The following is a 26,522-nucleotide window of genomic DNA, read 5'->3' as shown; positions in this document are numbered from 1 at the left end:
AAGGAATGTTAAGGCTTCAAAATACACCTAAGGGGAAACAGTTATCACAAGATGCTAGGAAATGTGCCCATGTTCATTTTGCTTTTGGCTGTACTATAGCAATTAGTGATCCTGAGGCTGGTATAAAAATAACAGTTTGTAGTTGTGAGAGGAGTCCTGGGTGGGACATGGGTACAATTGTCTACAGAGAGAGTTCCAAGCAAGAGAGAAAAGCAAATGGCACTGTGTGTTTTGGGCTGAGGGTTATTATGACTGAGGAGGAAACATTCAGTCTATCATGAAATTTTAAAGCATATAATCAGCTATTAAACAGTTTCTGCTACTGGTGAAGAAAGGAGTGTCATTGTTACCAAGTACACTATCGTAAAACATCTAGTGAGATGTCCTTATCTATGCATCAGTAATTCCTTGGTCTTTAAAAAAAATTATGACCTGTAGAAAGTAAAACATATAGTAAGAGAAACCATTTGCAAATCCAAAAGACTCTGAGAATCCATTGAGATTGAACACTTGTTTTGTGGAAGAACCCTCATAAAAAACCTAGCAGTGCTCAAAAATATACGTACACATTAATGCCCAGTGAGTTTCTTAGCCGGTTTGCCTTAGTTGTAGTTCTAAGGTCCATCTTGATGTTTCTTTCATTGTTTGGCTCCTTTTCATTTTGAAATCTGTGTGACTGTCAACCCACCAGCATCCCTTCTTTATCCTGTACAGGTTGTAGGTTCAATCACTTATTTGAGAATAGCTAGCCTGGTTGTATGTCAGGACAAAGTGAGGATATCAACCCTAAATCACAACTTCAGAGAAAATGGAAGAAAAACTGGAAAGATGGGCAAAAAACCAGTTAAAAATTTACCACATGCTGCACAGCAAAAGAAAAAACAGAATGAAAAATTAACCTATGGAATGGGATAAGATTTTGCAAACCATGTATCACATAAGAGGTTAATATGCAAATTACATAAGGAGCTCCTGCAACTCAATAGCAAAAAACCCCAAAACATGGTTGAAAAATGGTAAAAGGACTTGAAAAGATATTTTTCTAAAGAAAACATACAAATGGCCAACAAGTATGTGAAGAGATATCCAACATCACTAGTCATCAGGGAAATACAAATCAAAACCACAGTGAGGTGTTACCTCAACTTTTTAGGATGGCTATTAACAAAACAATAGGATGTGAGGATGTGGAGAAGTTGGAATCCTTATTGGTGGAAATGTAAAATGGTGCAGCCACTATGGAAAATAGTATGAAGTCCTTCAAAAATTAAAAAATAACTGAAATCAAGATCTCAAAGAGTTATCTGCACTTCTATATTCATTGCAGCTTGTTCAAAGTAGCGAAGATATAAAACAACCTAATATCCATCAATGGATAAATAAAATACATATAATGGAATATTACTCAGCCTAAAACATAAGAAAATCCTGCTATCTGCAACAACATGGATGAATCTGCAGGGACATTATGTTAAATTAAATAAGCCAGTCACAGGGCAAGATTCCATTTATTTGAAGTATCTAAAATAGTCAAACTCATAGAAACAGAAAGCAGAATGGTAATTGCCAAGAAGTGGGGGGTCGGTAGGGACAGAGTTGCTTTTCAATGGGTATAAAGTTTCAGTTGTGTAAGATGGACAAATTTTTGAGATTTGCTGTGCTTGTAGTTAACATTGTACTTCTAGTAAACAATACTGTATAATGTACTTAAAATTTTGCTAAGAGGATATATCTCATGTTAAGTGTTTTTACCACATGTGATTTTTCAAGGGACTTTTTGGTATGTCTTTTAAGTTGTAGACTGTTTTTATTTTGAATCTTTTGGCAGTGAGGGAAGGGGTGTCACAACCTTCTTATGTCTTTAGGGTCTTTCAAGTGGGGTTGCCAGATTTAGCAAAAAAAAAAAAAAAAAGGTGTATGTGTGTGTATATACACACATATATACATATATATGTACATAGTATATATGTAAAATAGATACTGTGAATATATATATATTATATGTCTGTGTGTGTACATATTGACATATACTGAAAACATGTTGGTTGTTTACCTGAAATTCAAGTTTAACTGGTCCTGTATTTTGTCTGGCAGCCTTACTCTAAGGACTCAATCCAGCCTTGCTGAGACAGGTGAAGGAACTAGTATGAGGCCCAGCAGTGAGAGTGAAAGCTGGGAGTTTGACCCAGAGCCCAGGCTCTTGACTCTCACAGGAAGACATCTAAACTCAGATTGCTCCTCTCAGTGAAAGGTCAAAGAGGGGAGAAGTGGATGCTCCCTTGAGGGGATCTTTTAAGAGAGGACTCATGAATAGGCATAGCCATGAAAGGGCCAAACTCTGTTTTAGCTCTATTAATACATGGGCAGGGAGAGCAGGAGAGAGAGAGAGAGAGGGAAGAGGGAGGGAGGGAGAAGCACTAAGTCCGTGGCAACTCTGCAGTCTGCTCTCTGACCTGGTTTGAATCACTCCTCCCAACATGGTGGACAAGGGTCTGGCACGTCATCTCCTGATGTAGATGGTTCCCATGGAAAAATGAACAGAAAGACCACCCACAGTCTAGTGAGGGTCGCTTTGTACATTTTCACCGCTGAGATGCAAACGTTCCTTATCTAACTCAGCTGCCCAAGTGGATGCCTTTAGGCTGCAGGAGTCTGCGTCCTTAAACTGCCAGGTGCTACAGAACTCAGACTTCCACAGTTGGCTGCTATCTTTCTGTAACATCTTCACGCCCATATTTAACCAGGAAGGGGGTGCAGATTACCACGAGAGTTCAGAGACCATGAGCAAAGCACAGAAGAGGGACAAGGAACATGACCACAGTCGCCTTCCTGGTTTATCAAATTAAAATCTCCCACAGAAATAGTAATTGAATTTATCACCTTCCATATTGGAAAAGCGGGTCACTGCTAAGAGAGGTAGAGTCCTCTCTTCAAGTAAGCATTTGAAAAAAGGAATTGTTTTTATAAGGATTATGGAGTAACAGCGATTTTGACCCCAGCCATGGCCACAGAGCAGAACTAAATACATTTGGAGGGAACCAAATAAGACTTCAGCAATCTGGGTTTAAAACTGCTTAGTTAATTAAAAGAATGCAAAGGTATGTGTGGCTTTTAAAATTTCCTTCTTTTGAAATTATATACATTCTCCCTGGAAAAGTAGCTGATCAAAAGGTGAAAAATAGTAGACAATTAAAGGAGAACTAACTAGTTACAAAGTTGCAATGCTTTTTTTTTTGTTTTGTTTTTTGTCCTGAAAAATGCTGTTATGTCCTGACTCAACAATATATCTAAAGGAGGTTCTGGCCCTTCCTTTGCTCCCTTTGCCCCCATGGCTCCCTGGAGCCTGTTTAACGCTTAAGTGACGAACAGCTGGTGCTCTTGGCTGGCGTGTAACCAACAGCATTGCTTCCCTGTTGTAGAAATCAGAACTTAACATTTTGGTAAAGAAAGGAAAGGAAAGTGTTCATTTTTTGCTCTAATCTATTATAGTCTAAAATTATATTTTATTTTCTAAAAGTTTAAAAAGCATATCATGAAATATAGTCAACTAATTAACAGAACATTCAATGTTTACAAAGATTCATTAAAAGAACTAACAAAGAAAGCCAATGAATTAAATTTATATTTTAAACTATTTAATAGAGGTATTTGTTGTACATGTGGTTTTAGTTTAAGATAAACACAGAATTTCTCTCTGGGAACACTTAACCTGAGTTGGAAACAGAATCCAAACTGAAGAAATTTTAATTCACAAAAATAATTCTCTTCAAAATATTAGCAATAACTGATTCCCAGTTGAGGAGTTTCCCTAAGTTCAGGGCTCAGTCCCGGGACAGGAATGAGGGAAAACTCCTTGTAGGTCAAAAGCGCTGCTGAAGTCAAAGGATTGCACCTGTGGGCCCTTAACCAGCGTGAGCTTTCTCAAACACCCCCGGAAGGAGGTCTGGCTGCTCAGGCAGTTTTGCTTTACATCAGCTGTTTAGGAAAGAAGAGAAGTTTTGCTTAATATTGTTAAATGACATAGAGAGCCCAATAAGAACAAAAATAAACTCAACTGGATCCTATATCAAAATTAGAATAATATTCTTCCACATATGTGGCTTCTGTGATAAGTCAATGAAAACTGTTAATATGTAATAATTTTAAGGCATAGTTTTGATTTAAAAATGTCATAAGAGGTATTTATTTTATCATTTGTAATAGTTATTTGGAACAAATAAAAATGCATAATTCCAACCCAAAACCAATATGAGAGGATAAGACATGCGTTTGTCCTCTAAAATGATCACCCACCCCAAAATGATTCCTCATAACAGGAGTAATCTAAGACAACTTGCTTCAGTGAAGTCATCAAATTTACTTTACATCATCTCCAATGTTCTCAGAGTCCTACCTAATGACCAATTTACATGTGTAGATTATTTTAATTTTCCAAGAATTCCTAGGTATTTGAAATAGCCTTTCTAAATGGTAAAGGACTTGTCACCCAAACCATATATTTTTCTTAATCCTTATTCTATATCCACGTTACCTGAGACTTTCCCCAGTGACAACGCCCCTTGAAAGTGAATGAGCAGAGCAGACACCTGTACATACCAGGATAGCCACCGACATAAATGGGATTGTTGGTGTCTACCGAGGTGGACTGGATGTGTGGACTTTCTGCATGAACGGTGTTCCCATCAACAATCAGCATCACACGGTGTTTGCTTTTGTTAGCTTGCAGAGTGTGCCATTTTCCATCACAGAGAGTATTGGCACCTTTGGGCTCGTATGTGGCTGTTATCCTACCAGCACCATTGTTAACATGAAACAAGAGCTAAACAAACAACAGACAAAAACAAATACTTACTGAATTTTTTCATATTTAAGAAACACAGCCCATTTATATAATGCACTTGAAGTGGATAAAATCCCAGCACTTTGCTAAAAAGGAGAGGAAACTATAAAACACAGACATAAAAAAAAAACGTTTTTAAAAGTAGCTTTTTAAAGGATTCAGATGCAATTTTATCCCTGAAATTTCAGAAAGGGCAAATGGCCACCTCCATGGGAACAAGACTGAGCTACTTACTACTTTAAGCACTACAGCCTAAATCAATCCCCTCTTTTCAGGGTTTACTGAGGGTGTCATTTCATAGCAGTTGCTAGCACCTACAAAGGGACATTTACTAACTCCCTCTGACAAACTATGATGCTCTCCTACTGTAAATGATAACAAAAAAAATAACCTAAGCCATGCAAGACATGGGAGGGAAGAATAGTAAGGACACTGTTGTAAGGTTCTTAAATGTGAATCTACTCAGTGCTGTTTCAAGATAGACTGTGACAAGTTAAAAATTTATGTTATAAACCCTTGGGCAACCACTAAAAATGTTTTAAAAGAACAATAAATAATAAGCCATAGTAGCGTAAAATACACAGTATGTCAGACATTACATTTTTTGCAACTATTACACTGATAACATTTTTCAGGTGTCACATAAAAATGTGCAAATGGATATACAACTTTTCAAAATTCTTTTGAAGTAAAGATGAGGAAAATATGTTGGCAATTAGCCACAGTACAGAGAGGCAACAATATGATGTAGAGCCAGTTCTGTTTCGACATGGAGATGAAGTAAGCAGGGAGAAGAGGTGTAGGGTAGAGATCAGATGAATTTTTTATATTCTTCTCACCCTCATCCTAGCATCCCCTAGGGACCAAAAACCTGAGGAGTAAGTAGGAAATAATAGAAACAAGCTATAAGTTTGGGGGAATCTAGAACTTAGACTTGTTCCTTGCCTTCCATGAGGCAGTAGCTCAAGAAAAATCTCAGGAGGACACATACTGCATGATTGCATTTGAATAGTACTCCTGAAGCAATTAACAATTAGAGAGATGGAGAACATAGTAGTGATTGTCAGGGGTTAGGTTGTAGGGGGAGAAAGTCAGAAGGAGTAGCTTTAGGAAGACTTGTATTAATGGTACAATTAAGTGTCTTGATTGTGGTGTTGGTTATATGAAGCTACACATATGGTAAAATTGTGTAAAGCCTACACACACACATGTACATGTACAAAGGGCATAACTTAAACTGAGTGGTCTGTGCCAATGTCAATTTCATGGATTTGATGTTGTCCTAGAATTATGCAAGATGCTACCGCTGGAGGGGCCTATGTGAAGTATGAAAGAGGACCTCTCTGTACAATTCATTGCAACTTTCTATGAATCTATAATTATTTCCAAGTAAAATTAGGAAATATAGTGCATCAATTTGGAAACTTAGTTTCAGATTGTTCAGGAAAAGAAGTTCTTTGTATTGTAGTTGCAGCTCTGGTTTAAATTCAATTTCAAAATTATAAAATAAGTTATTTAAAAGCATTTTAGGATTATCTATTTTTTCATTTAACTGAATCTTTTCTCCATTCCATTAAAGTTGATAATTGGAAGTGTGGGTCTACATATTTCTACTGTTTCTCAACTGCTCTGTTTCTGACGCTGAGGCGACGAGGGCACCTTATTGAGATTGAACACCTACCTTGCCATTCACAATCTCTAACCCAATGGCATCCACTTTGGCGCTGCTGATCCCCAGGAGGACGCCATTTTCTGAGGAGGTACGAAACTCAAGTGTGATATTCACATCTGACCGAACTTTATAGCCTTCTTTGACTGGAAAACACAAAAAGAGTTCCAAGTTATAGGTGAGCCTGACAGGCCCAAGAAGGCTGGGGCTTGGAGAGACATGTCCTGCCCCCACAGTGGGCTGGGATGGCTATACATCTAAACCTCTGACTGAGGTTCAGGAGACACAGCTCTACCTCCTTCTCTGGATCCAGCTCCACCATCAGCAAGTCACCTTTAATCTCTAGTCTCAGCTTGCATATCTGTAAGATGAAGTGATGTTTCTAAAGACAATACAGGCACATCCTCTCATCTAGAGCCATGTAGGGAAAAAGGGAAAGGGGTTTGATCCAATATACCCAATATCCAATGTATTGATCCCTTCATGATCTATACAAGAACAGTCTGTTTTGTTTTCCCATCCTGGGTGTGTCATCATTTACTGAGTGGATTAGTCAGAGTCTACAGTAGGTTTTTTTAAAAATGGAGATTTAGTTGAAGGAATTTTTTTATTCAGGTGAATAAAAAAGCTGAGATAAATTGAGGATATTAGTAATAGAAGACAGTCGTTACCACACCCAGGGCTGAAGGAAAAATGGGAGAAGGCGGTGTTACCAGAGCTCTCAAGCAGAGTGAAGGAGAGAAGTGTGTTAGCTTTCCCCCGCTCCCTCCTGCCCCAGTCTCCCACCAGAACTTTCCTGGAGGCTGCAGGGCAAAGGAACCAGAAAAATGAGTTCTTTGTGATAGAAAGGAGAACAGGGTGGAGAGGAGCATGGTTCTGAGTACAAACAGGAAGTTAACCAGCAAATTAAGTATCTACAATAAAAGGAGGAGGCCATGTGAGGTGCCTCATAAGGGCTTGTTCTAAGCTTTGAGAATTTACATTCTAAGGCAATTTAGAGATTGGAATTCTTTTACTTCTAATTGATTAATATTTTCAACGATCTAAATGGAGTTAATTTCTTCATCGAATCTGACTTGCATTTGGCTGGCTGGTCTGGTCTAAATATTTTATGCTTCTTATTATTTTTTTTAATCCAAAGGCCTTTGTTAACTTGGACACCAAGAGCATGCCTTGCATAAATTTGGGGAGAATACAGATGGAACCAGGACCACATGTATGTCAGGAGCTGTATTGCGACAAGACATGGGAGCCTATTTTTGGGCCACAGGGATGGCACAGAGGTGAGAAGGTTTGTATACTACAGGTTGAGAAATCAAAATAAACTGGAACATTTAATTAAATGTGGTCTTGCTGCAGCCTTGGCCAGTGGGTCCTGCTGTGTCATATATGTCTTGGATCCATATCATCTTAGAGGGCAGGTGAATCCCAAAGATTTCCTTTGGGATTGTCTATAATACATACCAAGAGCTACATATCCACTTCCTTCAAAGAAAGTTCCTTCTTGGGCCTCTGCATAGCACTTGGCTACTGCAAATGCTGACACTGGGCTGTCCTTGTCCAGCTGCCTGCTGTTCACAGTCACCTCCCCAATGCAAGCAGGGATGCTGTGGGTGATCTAAACCAAATGACATGAGGGGGACGGTGGTGAGTACAATGAGGAGGGTAAGGGCAAATTTTCCCTATACTTCAACAACATTATCATTTGGTTTTTAAAATCTAATTGCCACAAAACTTCACCTGGACATCTAACTTAAAGCTACTATTTAAATATCTTTGCTAATAATGCAGTAAATGTGTTTTTTATTATTTTGATTAAATATTGTGGAAGTCAAGGAGGAGTTTTCTAATCTTCAAATAAAAATTTCTTAGACTTTCCTGAATATCACTGGGGCTAAATAGCTGTGGAAAGAAATATGTTCATTAACTAACAGGAGGGCTGGCTGGGCTTCAAGGGGAAGCCCCAGTACACCATCCAGGGCTGTGGTTTGAGAGGATTGCATCTTGCAGCCAAACCGCAGGTCAAAAAACAAGACAATTTGAACATAAAAATGTTCCTTTAAAAATAAACACAACGACGATAAAGGTAACATGGGCCCCACACAGAAAATGCTGCTTACAATCCCAGTGTTCCTGGACCTGTAATCAGAGGGAAGGCCTCCCAGGTACAACTTTCCTTCTACATCCAAGGCGGTGCCATCTCCCACTGTGGTCACCATGGGGGATTCCTGGCCATCAACCATCATAAAGCCCTTTTTTTTAAAGTACTCTGTCTTGACCTAGAGCAAAATGAAAACACGCATGATTTTTAGGGAATCTGAGAAAACTTTAACAGATGTGTGCTTGCAACTCTATTCATTATAGCTGTAATAACCCAAATGACACCCTAAAGGATGGCTCTGAGTTTTACACAGCTGGTGCCACGAAGAGACTGAGCCTGCTAGAGATGGGATGCAGGGGCAATGCATACTTTAGAAAACAAGGGTTCCAGAGTCCTATTGACAAGATACTAGATGCTGTGCTCTCAGATTTGGCCCATTCACACCATGGGTGGGCTTAATTTCTTTCTCATTAAGGTGAGAACATTTTTGGTACCTTTCCAGCAATGTTTGCTGAGTGGTTATGAAGTATCAGGCACTGGGCTAGGCCCTGGGGATAGTTCAGGAAGCAGAAAAGGTCCCTGCCTGCAAGGTACTTACATTCTATTGGAGAGAGAGCAAACAAAAGGCAAGCTAGGAATCTGAGAGAATAATTTCACTCCAGTGAAGTGGAGAGGACACAAGGAACAGATGGAATGAAACTTGAATGGAGTGATCAGAAGCTTCTTGCGAGCGTACCGTGTGCCACTTGCCATCATTGAGCAGCACAGGATGAGAGACCTTTGTTCTTCCTTTCCCAAGGTCAAACATGAAGTGGAGGTGGCCCCCATGCAGCTGGAGCATGGCATAATCCACTTGGTTCTGGTGAGCCATGTAGTAAATCAGACCACTGGAGGCAAATGTTCGGATCCTTAGCTCAACAGAGAGCCTGGAGGAAAACAAGAGCTCAGCCCTCAGAAAGGAATAAACTTTCCCATTTACTTTTTAAAATAACTTCAAAGAGGTAACCCAATAATTATTCCAACATTTATATTTAGCATCTCAGGAGAGTCACTCATTTACCCATTCATTCATTCAACTAACAGTTACTGTGTGCCCCTAGGCATGGTTCTAGGAGCTGAGGCTAAGGCAGTGAACAAAAAGGGAAGTTCCCTTCTTCCTTGAAACTAATACCAGAAATATACCAGAGTTATTACGTTGTGAGGAGGCCAATGGTGGGTACGTTAAGTTGTCAGGAAGGCAACTCTGGAAGATGGTATTTCAGCTGAGATCTGAATGACAGACCGGAGGAAGCCCCACAAGCCTCCACAGGAATCTTCAGCCAGGGCCACATGGGAGATGGCACCACACTGGGGTGGAGGGAAAGGTGGTGTCTGGTGCCCTTCCACAGAAGGAAGTGTGATGCCACCAAAGCACACTGGGGTAGCAAAGAGCGGCATGGCTCCATCCTTGTGGATGAGGGGCTCTGGGAGGCAGTATTTAAATTTTATTTTAAGTGCATTGGTAAGTCACAGGAGTGTTTTAAGAAGGGGAGTGAGCATGACTTGATTTATATCTTAAAATAAAATTTTGAAGAACAAATCAAATGGAGCCAGGGCGACAGTAGGCATCAGACAAGCTGCTGTTAGTCCGCAGAGGCCTGGTGGTGGCTTAGACCAGGGTGATGGTGGGGGATGCAGAGGGGGTGAACTAATGCATGAAACATTCTGGAAGCAGCAGCAATAGGGCTTGCAGGTGGACTGAATTTAGAGAGTGAGGGGAAGAAAACCTCTCCGTTTGGTCCTTGGACAACTACATAAATGGTGATGTCTGTAAGACATGGCAGGGACAAGGAGAACAGGTTTGGGGATTTGCAAGAGTGTGAATTTCCTTTTGGTGTACTGAGGTTGAGGAGTCTGTCCCAATCCATGGAGATATCAAGCAGCCAGTTGGGGATACAACTCCTGAGCTTTAAGTGAAAGTCAGGGCTAAAAATGTGGGTGTTGCCAAAAAGAATGTATTTCCAAGTTGCCCTGGGAGAATATGTGAAAGGGGCCCTGGCCTTCACTGGTGGAAGAAGGCCAGCAAAGGAAACTGAGCAGGGACGGGCAGGGAGGGAGCAGGAAATTAGCAGCATATGGGCCCAGAGTATCGAGTGACTAAGTGAGTATGACGTTTCTGAGGGCCAAGCAGAGGAGGCACAACAGAATGTGGCCATAACAGGTCTCGGGACAACTTTGGCAAGAGCAACAGAGGAGTGAGGGGAGGCTGACTGGATGGGTGGGGGAGGAAGTGAGGGGTGAGAAAAGGCAGACAGCCACATAAGACAACTCCTTCAAGAAATCTTACTGTGCAATAGAGCCAGGATACCACATGTGAAGGACTGGGGAGAGGTGTGAAGACTTCTGGAGAGTTTCTGTTTTAAAAGTTGGAAACTACAAGAGAGGGAGCGGTAGTTACAGGTATAGCCTCTGGGGCCATAGTAACTGGGTTTAAATTCTAGCTCTGCTGTGTGACCCTGAGCAGATCACTTACCTTCCCTGTGCCTCAATTTCCTTGTCTCTAAAATGAAGATAACAGTAATACCTTCATCACAGGATAAATATGTGAGGACTAAGTCACGGTTTGTGTGTCAAATACTGAGACAGTCTCTGGCACAGTGTTGGCTTCTCGTTATCATTGATGATAAGAGGGATGATGACTGTGTCTCTGTGTTGATGGAACTCATGTATGAAAGAGGGGGGCTCAGATGTTGCGTTTGTCTCTGAAAGGAGAGAGGTGGCAGGCTCTGGAAGACAAGTGCGAGGGAGAATAAGGACTGTCCTTCTGTGTCAGGGGAAGAGGTGGACAAAGGCAGTGGATTGCTTTTTCTGGGGTGGGGACAAAGGCAGTGGATTGCTTTTTCTGGAGGTGGACAGTTGAAGTTTTTTTATCTCAATGAGGCAAGTCATCAGCTAGGGCATGAAGAAGGATGTATGAGTTTTGAGATAAGAGGAGAAACTATGAAAAATAAAAAAATGTATCAGAGAAATGTATTGGCTCCCCATATAGCCTGGATGTTTTATCTGAGATTTGTGGCCATGGCTTTAACATTATGGTAGGATGGAGACATGCACTTCTGCAGCCTTGAGCACTAGCTTGGGTTCTGGCATGAATTAGGCCAAGTGTGGGTTTTACCTGTGGTCACAGTAGAAGAGATGAGAGTGTTAAGGGAGTCTACAAAGGAACATCTGTAATAATTGCATCCATCCCCTGGGTAGAAGGTAAATTGTGCTGTGGGGCTAGGGAAGGAGGTGATGACCATGAGAAAACATGAGGGCTTAGAGGTCTTGATGCAGTTGAGGACTTTATAGGAGAGTAACAGTAGAGATGGGGAAGAGGTTGGTTACACAGATGCTTAAAGTAAAGAATTTGGAGGTGGAATAAACACTTAAGAAGCAAGCAAGGGTATGACCATGGGGAGAGGGTGACTGAGGAAGGAAGAAAAAACCACTGACAGATGGAGCCAGACAACTTGAAAGGTCAGCTGTTGGTTGGGTGGCTGTGAATTCATGGAGAACAATGGCAGGAATGGTAGAAAAAAGACACTAAGCTAACGTCTGAAGGTGATGGGGGGAGGTTATCACAAAGGGTAGGAACAAGAGGCACAGGGCATGGCAGCTAGATTCAGAGGAGACAGGAAGGATGTGGAGTTGGAGGGACCTCAGCCAGCCTCAGGTCTTGAGATCTGTGGGATGTGAGCTGGCCTCGCCTAAGAAGGATCCTTGGGGACAGGCAAGTGTGAGGGAGAGACTAAATGTATATAGCAGTGTGAGTATGGCCCCAGGAATTTTGGGGGGCATAGTGAAAGAGTGGGTAGACAATTTCATCAGATTAGCACATGCTTACAATAGAATGGGGCTGAATCAAGGGTGTCCAATATTTTGGCATCTCTGGGCCACACTGGAAGAAGAAGACTTGTCTTGGGCCACACATTAAGTACATTGTGACACATAATCACACACAAAAAAAATCTCATAGTGTTTTAAGTAAATTTATGATTTTTTGTTGGGCTGCGTTCATAGCCACCCTGAGCTGCATGTGGCCTGAGGGATGCAGGTTGGTCACTCCTTGATGATAGATCTAGGGGACTTTGGGTTCCAGGAGTGAGGAGTGATTTAGGTAGATACTTCCATGCTTTCCTATATGCACATAAAGAGGCAACAACCAGCCATCATCTAGAAGGGGTGAAGACAAACCCTGGACACCCCATTGAACCACATTGTAAGCATCTGATTGGCATGAAGGCTGCACTCCTATCTCTTTGCCTTCTTACTGCTATCTTTTTGTTGCCAGTTGAACACTCCATAATACAATTTTAAAAGCTGCTTTGGAAGAGACCCATTGCTAAAGAATACCTCTGTATTCATCGAGCAATAGAATCCCTCAAAAGGGCTTTAGAGCAATGCCTACCTCTTTCTGACAGCCAGCTGATTGAAAGGCAGCACCAAATGGCTGCCTTGTGCAAGGCCAAACTGGTGAGCGTTGGGGACATACTCGGGGACTCCGTCCACGGCACACTGTTGCTGTAAGAGATCCACAAGATGCTCAGCTGAGCATAGCCAAGACCCCCACGAACACATGCACAGTCTTCTGAGGAAAACATCTCAGAAGCAATCATATCAGAACACCAATAATCACAAATACATGTTTGCACTGATTTAATTTTCTCTGTTTTAAATAATTTACTCACTGAGCCTTTAGAGCTTCTCAAGTGTTAAGGCCTTGCTGCTACCCTCACTGTCCTGTGTTCCACCGCCCCCACCCCACCTTACCTCTGCTTAGAAGATGCCAGTACTGCAGGAGCAGCTGCTGCAGAGGCATTAGGACACTGGGCATGCCCAGAGGGGACAAGCCCAGCAGGGGCTCTGAATTCCATGTCTCTAATTCCTCACAGAAAGGAGAAGGTGAAGCCAAGAGGAGTCAGCTGGAAGTGGCTCCCAGACCCCCGGGGCAGAATGTGAGGAGCCAGAGAAGGTGGTCAGCACACACTGACCTCAAACCAGGTGAGGCCTCAGACTCCATTTTCTAGCTCTGGTGGGTGGGGGCAGGGGGAGGGGGTGGGATGTGGGGGGCGTGGGGCAGTGGAGGCTGATGCTTCAAGAGAACTATCCTGAACTCAAAGACTGCCCTGCTCAGAAGGATGTTCCTTTTGTGTGGCTGCGCCATCATCTAAATAGAGTGCATGCTTTCAATCAAGGAAACAGAGAAATCAGAAAAGGAAAGAGAAACTGAAAACTAACAATGACTGCCATTAAAAATATTGTCAAAACTGGCTTTTCCTAGATGAATCAAATACTTTTTTTAAAACAATATGTACAGTGGCTTCCGTTAAGCACTTATTTTCATGTTTCTGACTAATTCCAAAGTGATCATGAGTCCTCACAGAAACTCTGTCAAAATGCTTGCTGTATGGCAGCCAGGCGAGGGTGCCTGAGTGTTGCGCCCTGCAGTCCGTGAAGGCTGTGCCATGTCATCTGTGAGTCTGCTGAGAACCATCCCCTCCCTGCCCCCTTACTGCTTTTGATCACAGGGTGACCCTGTAACTCCATCCAGGCTCCTATGAAAAGTGGCCTCCAGTTGGTTGTGCCAAAGGAAGGCAGTGCTGGGAGGCTGGACGGTGGGTGGATGTAAGAAAGGGAGCGTTTCTCCCCACCTCGGGGCTCAGGTGGCCTCTCTGGCAGGGCCTGTCTTCTCCATGCTTCTGTGTCTACCAGACAGCTCGCTCTCTCAGCAGCCTCAGCTCCCACACTCAAGTGGCACCACCCTCTCCCTTCTCATCACTGCTCCAGGCACTCATTCAGCTTTCCCAACACTGTGAAATGAGGCCCCCATTTTAATTTCCTCTGGGCTGTGCTCTTTGTTCTGAGCAGACCTCACTGATGTAAGAGAGCCCCGCTTACTGGGCTGGGTAAAGGCTGGGGCTCTGGCGGGAGCTCGCCATCCACTCCATGAAGAGCCAGCTTAGGCCTTTCTGATAGCAAGCAGGTGTCCAAGTCCACTTGTTCATAGCCAACTGCACGAGAGAAATCCAAAAGTCTAGAAACAAACAAAGTGTTTTCAAAATTAATTAGGATACTACAAGCCAACACATGAACTGATGTCATCTGATTATAGAACACTTAAAATCCATTAAAAAACATTGATATATTACTCTTAGAGTAACCAAATTGACCATTCTTCACACTCACCAGAAGTCCAGATATCCTTATATTTCTCTTTTTTGATGTTTCTGCTGCCCCCACCCCCCGGCTCATCCCCATGTTGTCCACCTGGCCATTCCCCAGCATCCTTCAAGAGTTGGCTCAACTGTGGCCACCTCCTCCTGCAGCCTTGGCTGGGCCACTTCAGGGGCAGATTCCATCTCTGGCTCTCACAGCACTGCAGTGGCTTCAGTTTCCTTTCTTTCTTTCACACAGGTTTTCCTTTGCCAGAAAGCCATGAACTATACTTGTCATAAGTCTCTTTGACACTGAAGCTTTGGCAACATGTCCCCTGTCCACACATACCTTACTGCCACACTCTGAGGACATGACCATGAACAGCACAGAGAGGTTTCTGCCCTATCGAGTTCCCAGCCTCACAGCTTTCAAGAACATATAGATGCTTAATCAATTAATAAGAAGACAATTGGGTAAATATATCAAGTGTAAAAATAACTATATCTAGGGTCTGACATAATAATTGTGTTGAAATCCAATGCAATGATTTATTCTTGCAAATTTCAAGGACTCCTAAGGGGTTCTTTCACAAAGAAAGACACTGAGCCCATGAAAGATCCAAGTCCTTGCCCAAGGTCAGAAGGCAAGTCAAGAGGGGAACTTCAGTCCGTTGATGTTCAGTGCACATTTAGTTTCTCCTGTGCAGATTATGGCCTGCCCAGGTCTAACCATGGCTCTGTTCTGCCAGCACGCTCACAACAGGTGTAGGATGAGCAAGGAGGCATCAGATGTCCATGGGCACATATTCATTTTCTTCTGCATCATGAGTCCCACACAGGGGATGGAGACTTCCAGTTCTTAATTAGGTAGCAACTATTTCAGGAGGAGCCATTAATAAGTGGGAGCTGTAAATAGCCCAGTTGTAAAGCCTCCTTTAAATCAATGAGCTCCAGACAACAAGAAACTTCCATCACAAAATCTCTACATTCACTTAAATGCATGCCAAAAATATATTTGATCTCTGCTGTTTATCGATCGTCCTAAGGAACTAATGTTCAATGATTTTTTTTTATGTGTGATGACCAAATCTATTCATCATTTTGATTCAGTAAAATCCATTTGGGAGACTTTCATGATAGAACAATGGGGTTCACTTTAGGAACCTGTAGAATTTTAGCAATCTCAAACAACAAAATTAGATGGTAGATTAGTGTCAGTACTCAGCAATAAAAGATCCAGAAGTCAAAAACATGCTGAGAGCACAGTTATACTTACTCCATGTTAAAGACAAGGTTTCTGATACAGCCATGGAATGATCTTCTCATCTTGAGCATCACTGTCCCCTCACCCTCTGGAATCCCCCCTATGTACAGGCTGGATACATTTATTGTCATGCTTTCCACGGACAGGCCCAAGTTCATTTCTACAGGATTTGTCTCATCCAATTGGACAGTGATAATTCTAAAACGTTGAAGGAAAAAAATTTTCAAAAGCTTTTAAATATAATAAAATATAACTGTCTATTTTAATACATAATTCCACAAGTACTTACTGAATAAGAAAAGTTCCCTAAAAATAAATTTTAATATGACATTTTGTGTGTATAAAAAGGTGAATTTTGAAAACTAAAACCTACCACTGAACATTCTCCAAAAATGAACGGAATGTTATTAGCTATTATTAAATTCAATTTTTTTGGAGGGTGTTTTTCTTTTATCTGTAATAAAATGTCCAGTGTGCTTTTAAAGCATTTGGTCTATAGTTTTGAAGGAAAATATACAAGAATGTTGATATATCTTATTTCTTACATTTTACTATTTACTATTTTACCATTTATTATTTAGTATTGATTTGCTGCTAACACTTACTAATACTATTTGCAACAAAATTAATCTAATGTAGAGATAATTTATACTGGACATCAAAAAAGGGAAGGGTTAAGGTTGTTTAATTATGAAAATTATGCAAAAATCTTATTAAAAACACATAAAATAATACCTAAGGAAGTATTCTAGCAAGGTTATAGAATTCTCTTGGGACTATAAGAACTCTAACTGCTAATGACATCATAGTAGTCATCCCAATCATTCGTACAAAGAGTACCATAACAAGGTTACTACTGGGGAATCTCCGTTAGGTCACCGTGCCCTAGTTACACAAATACCTCCCGCTCCTTATCAAGGAGATAGAGTGCTCTTGACCGTCGCTGTATGTGCCCATGGGAGCATGCAGAAGAGCTCTTCTCAGGCTTGTCCCATCCCCAGAGTTAACATGCACTTCAATGTGGCCTTCAATGAGCATGATGGAAAAGAAGGGCTGGAAAGATTGCATAAAGGATTCCACAGGAAAAAAAAAAACATTACTGTATGGTTTTAAGAATTATCATCTTATGAAGATAATTAGCACCAAGTAAGCAATTTTGTGGGAATATTAACACCAAGTAAGCAATTTCTCGGAAGTATCACCATCTAAAACAACCATTTTAAGTTTGTATATTACTTTCTCTTCTCTATTCATATATTTTACATTCTGTATTATGTTATTATCACTAACCATATCGAAGATTTACATTTCTACAGTCTTCCTATTTATTATTTATTGCCACATTATGTACCAACAAACAGATACATTGTAAGTCATTAATCTATTTCTTTTCCCAGTGTTATTGAGATATAATTTACACATAATATTGTATTAGTTTAAGGTGTACAACATAATGATTTGATATATGTATATATTGCAAAATGATTAAAATAAGTTTATTTAACATACATGTGTTGGCTATTATAAATAATGCTGCAGGGAACATGGGGGTGCAGATATCTTTTCCAGATAGTAATTTCATTTCCTTTAGCTATACACCTAGAAGCGGAATTGCTGGATCATACTGAGAAATCTCCATACTGTTTTCTACAGTGGCTGCACCAATTTACATCCCCACCAAGAATGTGGAAAGCTACCTTTTCTCTACATCCTCACCAACATTTGTTATTTCCTGTCTTTTAGATCATGGCCATTCTAACAGGTTGTGAGGTGCTATCTCATTGTGGGATCTGGATCTATTTCCTTATGTTAAAAATTCAGGTAGTTTATATATAATTTTTTAAAAGATTTTATTTATTTTTAGAGAGAGGGGAGGGGGAGAGAAGGAAAGTGGGAGAAACATTGAGGTATGAGAGAAACATTGATCAGTTGCCTCTCACATGTCCCCAGCTGGGGACCTGGCCGGCAGCCCAAGCATTGCCCTGACTAGTAATTGAACCAGGGACCTTTAGCTGTGGATGAGGCCCAACCCACTGAATTACATCAGTCAAGGGCTATATATAATTTTGAATAGCCATATATAATGAATATTTAACTTATGTTGCCTGTGAAATTGTTTTTAATATTTATAGACATGGGATTAAAGAGTTGAAGAGTTTGAAATGTTTAAAGCTCTTAAAACGTTTTGTGTCATATTGAAAAGAGGTCCACTGGTAGAACTGCTAGCACTGGGTGACAGCATTCCTTTTTGCTGACTTAGGAGAAACTTTGATTTGCAAGTGGTCCTATTAAGACTGGTGGAGGAAAACAGTCTGATGGTTCCTCAAAAAATTAAACATACAATTATTACATGACTCAGCAATTTGACTCCTAAGTATGCACCCAAAAGAAATGAAAACAAGTACTCAAAACAAGGTTGTATGTGACTATTCAGAGCAGCATTATTCATAATAGCCAAAAGGTAGTAACAACCCCAAATGTTCATTAATGAACTAATATAAAAATTACACTATGTACATACAGTAGAATGTTCATTAGTCATAAGAAGAAGTACTGATGCATGCTACAATGTGAACGAACACTGAAGATCACATGTTGTATGAGTCTATTTATATGAAATATACTGACTGGCTAAATTCATTCACAGAAAGAAGATTGGTGGTTCCCTGGGGCAGGGAGGGGGGCAGTGGGAAAGTGGATGTTTAATATTTTCAGTGATGAGAATGTTTTGGAATTAGATAGAGAGGTGGCTTCACAACACTGCGAAAGCTCTAAATGCCACTGTTGTTCACTTTAAAACCGTTACTTTTATGTTATGTGAATTTCACCTCAACTGAAAAAAAAAGACTGATGAAGCCCATAAACCAATCTGTGATTGTTAGCCCTTCATCAAGAGGCTTGTGAGGTATTTGAGGTCTTCAGACTGGTGTTCCAGTCCTTGCTCTGACATATGTATAATAGCTGTGTGAGTTCAGGCAGGTTAACCAGTCTCTCTGAACCCATTTCTTCTTCAGCAAAATATGAGAAGCAGCATTCACTCTGCAGAGTGGTTGTGATAACTGCACAGCAATGTCTGCTAAATGACCACAGCAGAGGGACAGTACTCTGTAAACGGTAGTCACATGGCCTCTACTTCATTAAGATGATACATCAGCAATTTGTGAAGATTCTTCAGATTATGTGTATACAAAAGTTTGAGCAAAGTATAAATGTCACCTATGCTATTGAAATGAAATATTAATATGGCAAATGATTAACTTTTCTGTCTTATCCTAATGCTGGTCTATGTGCTTGTCACAGGTCACCTTTCTCTTTCTGCTCCTTTCCATCCTATAGTAATAGGTAAACAAAATCCTGCTTCATGGAGCAGTGTACTAAATAACTTTACAGAATTTGAGATCTTGCTGTTTTAGCCTTAGAATCAAGAGTAACAACCATAACAAGTAGAAGAAATTTCAGTATATGCTATCTGAATGAGTTTTAAAATAATTAGAAGTAGACAACAAGTATTTTTCTTCTTAGTAGCCAGACAAGGAACATGAATGATGCAACACAAAGAAACTGCTGATTCGTAAGAGAAAGACATTCAACCATAGCCACTTGTACTTACTAAAAATGCATGCCCATAAACAATAAGCACTTACAACTAAGTCATTTTCCATTTGGTTTTTCCTGGAGTCATTTCCTTTCTGAGCTTAGTGCTCCCTAGCATTTGAGCTACTCACCCCATGGGCCTGCCGATTCTCCCTATGCTTGCTCAGGGCAGCCAGGATGATGCCACTGCTGTTCATGGTGGCAAATGTTGCCAACAATTCCGATTCTGGAGACAAAGGCTTGGGTGGCAACTCAACATAGCCGCCTTTCAAGAAGCTAGCACTCCGGATAGGCTGGTCGCAAAGGAAAGGAAAAGCACAGTCAGGTCCCTCCGCATGCTGGGTCTCCCGCAGTGGAGGGACCGCCTGACCTCCCCTTCAGCTCTTTCCTGTTCGCCCCACTGCTTTAGATTGTATTACTTTATTAGGTTGATAAATCAGCGGGCATTTATACAAACTTAGTCCAATATTAATAAAATGTTTCCCACCTCCAGTATACAGCCTTTTCTCACTCCATAGGAATTTCTGAGCAAATCAAAGGTTGATCTGGATATCTCCAGGGTTTTGATACAGCCCACGTAGCTTTTGCTGGTGACACCTTTCCTGTAGGGAAGGACATGAGAACAACAAAGGTTGTAATTCCATTTTTGAAAGAGGGAATACAAATGGACCTACAAATAAGAAAGATCTGTTTCCATGTGTGATTCTGCAGAAATGTTCAGGCCTCCCTCAAAGAAGGGTACTGATGGTAAGAACTTCAAGTCTCAAACAAATTCTCTCTTTAGGACTAAAGAAAGGGGCTGAATTGTGTGCAATTGACTATTTAGATGGCTACCTTTATAAAAATGTTTAATATTTCAAGGGCAAATATTATAGTCATTAAAACTTAAACATACTAAAACACAGGCCAATTAAAAGAAAGAGTATTGTCCTAAGGAAATTACAGTACAGAGATTATAATCCAGTCTCCATGAGATAGAACATTCGCTCACACTGGGGCAAGTGTGGGCAACGTGATTTCCTAGGATCACATGGGTAGAGAAGTCATTTGTTTTTTGTTCATACTGCATAGTCATGAACTTTGTCCTGAGTGAAATAATAATTTCATGTGGTGAAATCTGGGATAATTCACAAGCCTATCTTTAGACTCCAAGTCAATATCATATTTTTCTTAACAGAAGTTGCCACACTGCTGTGACAAGTGGTGAGGCTATAATGTGGTTAGGCACTCCTCCCCAAAATAGTGAGCATACTAAGTTATGCTCTTAAACAGCAGTTAGTAACATGGTTTTCTGTGAGAGTCACATCTCATTTTTCTTTTTCTCTGTGTTGAGCTGTGAACCATTAAACAACTCTATGATTTAGGACAAATCTCAATGTTTCTGCATCGCGGTTTCTTCCATTGCAGATAAAGAGGCTGGCCTTGATGATACCCAAGTCCCTTCTAGCATGAGTCTGTGATTTGGGATGACTTCCTAAGAAACGGGCTCTGTCTTTTACTCCAATATCTACACTCCATGTTATTTAGGCACAGCACAGAGGAGCACCCTCAGCGTACCATGTCAGGGGGTGGTATCTACAACCAGGGATTAGGAGACTGGCTTCTAGTCCCGGCTGTGTCCTGGTGAGGGAGTAAGACCTGGGACACATGTGACCAATTCCCAGAAATTTAGGTGTATTTATTTTTAAGACTGGGGAAGGGGAGGGGTGACTGCCATTGCAAACTACATTCCTTGAAACTTTCATAAACTTCTAGCAAAAATAAGGGGAAAGAGGGCCTGGGTTGTTCAACCCATAGCAGCTAGAGTGACTGAACTTGTGTGTCACATATCAGGATTCTCTGTACAAGGACTCAGCTTGAGGCAGGGTATTACTACAAACATACATTTGAAAACCACTGTGCTGGGTGGCAGTGTGGACGCTTGATGACCCCACTCCCTCGAAGCTATCTTGCTTTGACTGTAGGCCTTTTGTATATGACCTTAAAAAAAAGTTAGAGCTTAATTTTTCCAATCAAAAGTTACAAAACTGAGGACCATGAACCACAGAAAGTTTGTATAAATTATTAAAGTCACAAAGTTAAACATGAATCAGTGTTATAGAAGAATTTCATTGCCTCTCTTCTCTGCCATCTGTCATCCAACCTCCTGATGCTGCTTTTTCAACTTTTCTGTGTATTATTCACTCTATTCACATAAAAAGAGAATACAGGTAAGTGTGCAGATGCATGATTTTGTGTGTGTATGCGCCTAGAAAGAGATTCTACTACTATAAAATATCCAGAGAAGAGAATGACTTGTGATGGAAAGTGGGGTCTCCAAATATTGCACAGTAACCGTTTTTAGATGTTCTAAAGGCAATAAATATAAAATCATTAATTTTACTACAGAAGGCTGTCCTCACATCCAAATTAACATGGCATAGAGTGCTTTGAATCAAAGTAGATGCCATATTAAATTATGTCCTCCCCACAAAATGCTGATGTTATAATCCTAAGTATCTGAGAATATGACCTTACTTGGAAATAGGTTCTTCACAGATGTAATCAAGTTAAGATGAAGTCATTAGAGTAGGTCCTAATCCAGTATCACTGGCATCCTAATAACAGAGGCATGTTGGACATAGAGAGACACACACAGAGGGAAGGCAATGTGTGGACATAGGGAGAACTTTATCTACATGCTGTGGAAAGCCTGCAGTTACCAGAAGCTAAGAGAGAGGTATGGAAAAGATTCTCCTCACAGCCCTCAGAAGGAGGCAACTGTGCCAACACCTTGATTTTGGACTTTAGCTTTCTGAATGGCAAGGAAAAACATTTCTGTTATTTAAGCCAACAAGTTTATGGTACCTTGTTATGGCAGCCCTAGAAAACTAATGCAGTTAGTTGGTAATTGAGGATATGAAAATTCTGCACTGTGGTTTCATACCTCACAACTCTTGACCTAGGTAATCCACCCACATAAATTGGATCCCTATCAAGACGATTGAGGTCAGAAGATGCTCCTGGAGTTTCACCTTGCTTGGTTTCCTTGTAACTGGTGTTATAAGCATCAATAACTGCTAGGAGACCTACAGGGGATTGAAAGGAATAGGTAATAAAATGAAAATCACTTCCTACATTAAAGTAAAACACAAACTTCTGCTAACAAAGTTCATTTATAAAGACATCTTCTTTTACATTCTGCTATTTTGGCCAGTGAATGCTCTTGACTATAAACTGAAAATCCTCTGTACAAAAGTCAGTAGATCTAGAAAAAAAGTAGAATTGATTTGAATCTTGATTCCAATTGAACCCTTAAGGTTAAATGATACATTTGGAAAGCAGTCTATAAATTAGATATTTCTCTAGCAAAATATGAATCCCGATGGTTAGTATTCCAAAGAATACAATGGATTTTTATTTGAATATCATTTAAGAATACCCAGAAAGCTAAAGTAAGTAAAGACCAATAATTTTGGAAAAATTTCTATTCCTATGAGGGCAACCGACATCTGATCCATCCATCTGGGCACTTACCTTGCTTCCGGTTTCGTTGGAAGGCAATTTTGTACCAGGTTCCATTGTTATAGCGTCGGTCTGTTACCAGGGCAAGAGGCCCTGAGCCCAGGTCAATTGTAACTTTAACTCTGCCATGGATAAGCTCAATGGATAAAAAGTCTTTCTGTAAAGAAGAAAAAGTAGTTACCTGTGGACACATCATTATCACAAGATTTCCTTTCCTTTCACATCAGGGGTGGCAAAAAGCTTCTGCAGTCAAACTAAGAAAGCTAGACCTGGTCCAACAGCCAGAGGTTGACGCTATGACTCTAAATGACCTAAACTGTCCACAGAGGCTTTCTGAAATACTACACAGAAACAAGATAAACTCATTATTCTCAAAACCTGCAATTCAGTAGAAGATGTGAAATCTCTCTGTATCTATTTCACTGAGACTGACAGATGGACTAGTTCTAAAAAGAAAACTAGACAATTGAGAGAAATCACCAATACATGTGACAAAAAAATGGAAACATGAAATTGTAGTGAATGGATTTCAAATAAGACTACAGTCATCAGAGTGAACATAGAATAAGACATTATTTAAGCTCAGAATTCAATAGTAAATATTCGATTGGTATCTATAATGATAGGAAAGCTATCTTCTTCTTGGTGCTCTTCTAAAGGTTCTTCAATGAATTTGTGCTGAGATAATAAATAATTTAAAATGTGGACATAGTATGGCATATTTATGCATAATTAGTATACGCTCATAAAATGCTCATTAAACATAAATATCCTCAGAGCAATTTCACTGTATATTCATATTAGGGCCAAGTGTCCCATAAAGATTCTTACGGTGCCATTTGAAGTGAGGTAGAGAAGAAGCCCATTTGTTGAAAAGGTACTAAAAAGCATAATTATGTGTGTCACAGTAGCCCGAAGCGTCTTCTCCACAACAGAATACCCACTCCCATCAAAATGGAAGGAAGAGTCTTCATTCTGGGGGCTGCAAAACAGAGCAAGTGAAATGCAATCCATTCTCAGGAAGGTAGGTCAAGAGAAATGACACAATTACCAAGTTCTCCCTCAAAAAATCATGGTAGAGCTATTATTTCTGTAATGTGATAACAAGTGTAAATTTTATCTTAAAATATGCTTGTCATGAGATTACACAACACAAATGTCCATTTGCTTTATAAGGAAAAGAAAGTTAATGTAAGCAGTATTCACTGTAAAAACAAATTTCATCAAAAGGATGAGTAAGTGCTATAAGTACTTCTACTTATCAACTAGATTTCTGTTTGTTTGTTTTAATTTCCTCTAATGTAACTGTTCTTTGTTAATTCCAGTGCTTTCAGGAGAATTTTTATATTGGCATTTATCACCCTCTGTTGATTTTAACTATCTCATCAGTGAAACTGGAATTACAATGGAAAATAAATTCATACCAATGTACCAGAAGGAGCATTTTAAACAAGTACGCAAAGGAGGCCTCAAAACTCTGCAGGATGAGCTCATGACAGAGTTATATAAAATGGACCACCGCATTTCTCACAAGAGTGTGTTTCTGGTATTTACAGGGGCTCAGATCTGACTTGATACAATATAGACATAACCAAAAACCATTAAATTATAAAGTAAGTTCATCTGGAACACATCATTATCATGCTTAAAAATACTTTTCTGGAATCTCATAGGGCTTGAGAGTGAAACTTGGGCTGGGTGATTTTGGGGCATGATTTGAATTTTTCCCACATGAAGGTGTAATAATAACCCAACTCAGTGCCACATCTTCAAGCAGGACAGAATAACCGAACAGTAAAATTGTTTCTATTAATAAACAAAACAAACCAAAACAAAAAGATAGCAGTGCTTTGTGAAACCTGAGGTTGCATTTATTGCTTCCTACAGTCTAACTTTCTCTAAAAATTTCTGTCTTGCTCTTTTAGGGAGTATGACTTAAAGGAAATACACTCTGCATAAACTCTTGAACTATGGCTTAATTCTCAATTCTTTTTTTTTTTGTTAAAAATTATATACATTTATTTTTTTCTTTTCAGTCTAAAGAACTCCAAATGAAAAAGCAGTTTCAGGCCACCTGCAAAATCCAAACCAGATAGTACAAAGCATGAAGAAATTATTCACTGGATATTATATTACACCAAAGAGTGAGCACAAAGCTGTTTTGAAACGGCTCAAGAAGAGCAAACCCAGAAGTGAGCCATCTTGGCTGAGTAGTACGACCACAGAATTAACGAAATGCTGTCCATACAAACCATGAGTTTGTTTTATTTAGGCAAAATAATTTAGTACCCCCATCCTTCTACCTCCTGGATAAAATCCCAGCAATTAAAATATTAGTTGGAAATGATAGCTTTTCTGCAGCTGGGAAAATAGTGCTGGCGGTCCATATTCTTCTGGCTCTCAGTATTGCTTGGAAGCAGGCATGATGTACATAGAATTCTTATTGGTCCATTTAGACACAAAGTTTTAAACAGGCTCTTTGCCGGTACCTCTTACGTGTTTAGTACATATCCTAAAAGCTTATCAAGATTACAGCAGCAGCTTTATTAAGCAACGGACAAAAAGTAGTTCTGTATTGGGAATGCAAACGGACAAAAAGTAGTTCTGTATTGGGAATGCAAACGGACAAAAAGTAGTTCTGTATTGGGAATGCAAATGGTAAAGAATACTTTTTAATGGTACAGGGATCATACACACAACAATGAATGTGTGAACTTTTACAGGCACAGAGTTCAATTCCAAATCTCCATGGCACCCCATGCACTGCACTGCACACTCATTTTGGGATCAGCCCAAAAAGAATGCAACACCAAGTTATTGTTTTGTGGACAGAGAGCTTTAATTAAAGAGAATCTTTCACACCAAGAAGAGAGAGCCTAAGTTGTAATTCCTAATACTCTGTGTGCATACAAATAAACCTAAGGATGTGTTTTAGATGACCCCATCACATTTAAAAGTTATTAAAATGGAACCCCATTTCTCAAATAGTCACTAAGACGTGCACCCATATTTAAAGGCCCAATTGAGTTACGCATAAAGAAAATCTGTACAGTCAACACAGTTTTTCTCAAAATAACAGCCCTTCCTCCAGGACTTGGGGATGACGAGCAGCAAAAATGCTTCATGCCTACACTTTTAAAGTTTATTCAAACACCAAGTTGTGAAATAAATATGCAAATAAAGTGTCAGTAACTTAAAGGAACATGTCATTCCAAAGAATCTCCCATTTGAAGGGTTAATTTTCAAAGTTAAAAAAAACACCATGAAATCATCAGCAGGCTTTATTTCTGCAAGTTTTGTAAAACCTGAAGGCCCTCTTTGAACAAGGGGTTTTTAAGTGCGTCCAATACCACCTATTAATTAGTTGTTAAGCA

At 40.1% G+C, this 26,522-nt stretch overlaps 1 protein-coding gene across 1 annotated transcript in view; it reads right to left on the bottom strand.

Annotated features, from left to right (window-relative positions):
- Positions 1-3,808: 3,808 nt before the first annotated feature.
- The window catches only part of LAMA1 (laminin subunit alpha 1), a 175,129-nt gene continuing 152,415 nt past the window's right edge, over positions 3,809-26,522 (bottom strand). The window contains exons 49-63 of the mRNA XM_054587387.1: positions 23,980-24,130; positions 23,161-23,305; positions 22,571-22,712; positions 20,132-20,246; positions 19,776-19,937; positions 16,952-17,103; positions 16,063-16,248; positions 14,530-14,665; positions 13,040-13,152; positions 9,347-9,536; positions 8,630-8,788; positions 7,974-8,127; positions 6,522-6,655; positions 4,597-4,819; positions 3,809-3,975 (exon numbers count right to left, since the gene is read on the bottom strand). Of these exons, the coding sequence (XP_054443362.1) occupies positions 3,815-3,975; positions 4,597-4,819; positions 6,522-6,655; positions 7,974-8,127; positions 8,630-8,788; positions 9,347-9,536; positions 13,040-13,152; positions 14,530-14,665; positions 16,063-16,248; positions 16,952-17,103; positions 19,776-19,937; positions 20,132-20,246; positions 22,571-22,712; positions 23,161-23,305; positions 23,980-24,130 (2,323 nt within the window). The 3' untranslated portion in view covers positions 3,809-3,814. The remainder of the gene's footprint in view (positions 3,976-4,596; positions 4,820-6,521; positions 6,656-7,973; positions 8,128-8,629; positions 8,789-9,346; positions 9,537-13,039; positions 13,153-14,529; positions 14,666-16,062; positions 16,249-16,951; positions 17,104-19,775; positions 19,938-20,131; positions 20,247-22,570; positions 22,713-23,160; positions 23,306-23,979; positions 24,131-26,522) is intronic.

The sequence above is a fragment of the Pteronotus mesoamericanus genome, unplaced genomic scaffold (genome assembly GCF_021234165.1).
Source record: "Pteronotus mesoamericanus isolate MK-2021 breed Mesoamerican mustached bat unplaced genomic scaffold, CSHL_Meso_final scaffold_118, whole genome shotgun sequence".
In the NCBI taxonomy this organism is placed as follows: Eukaryota; Metazoa; Chordata; class Mammalia; order Chiroptera; family Mormoopidae; genus Pteronotus; species Pteronotus mesoamericanus.
The sequence above is the reverse complement of the archived record's forward strand: the minus strand, read 5'-3'. Positions and strand labels throughout refer to the sequence as shown.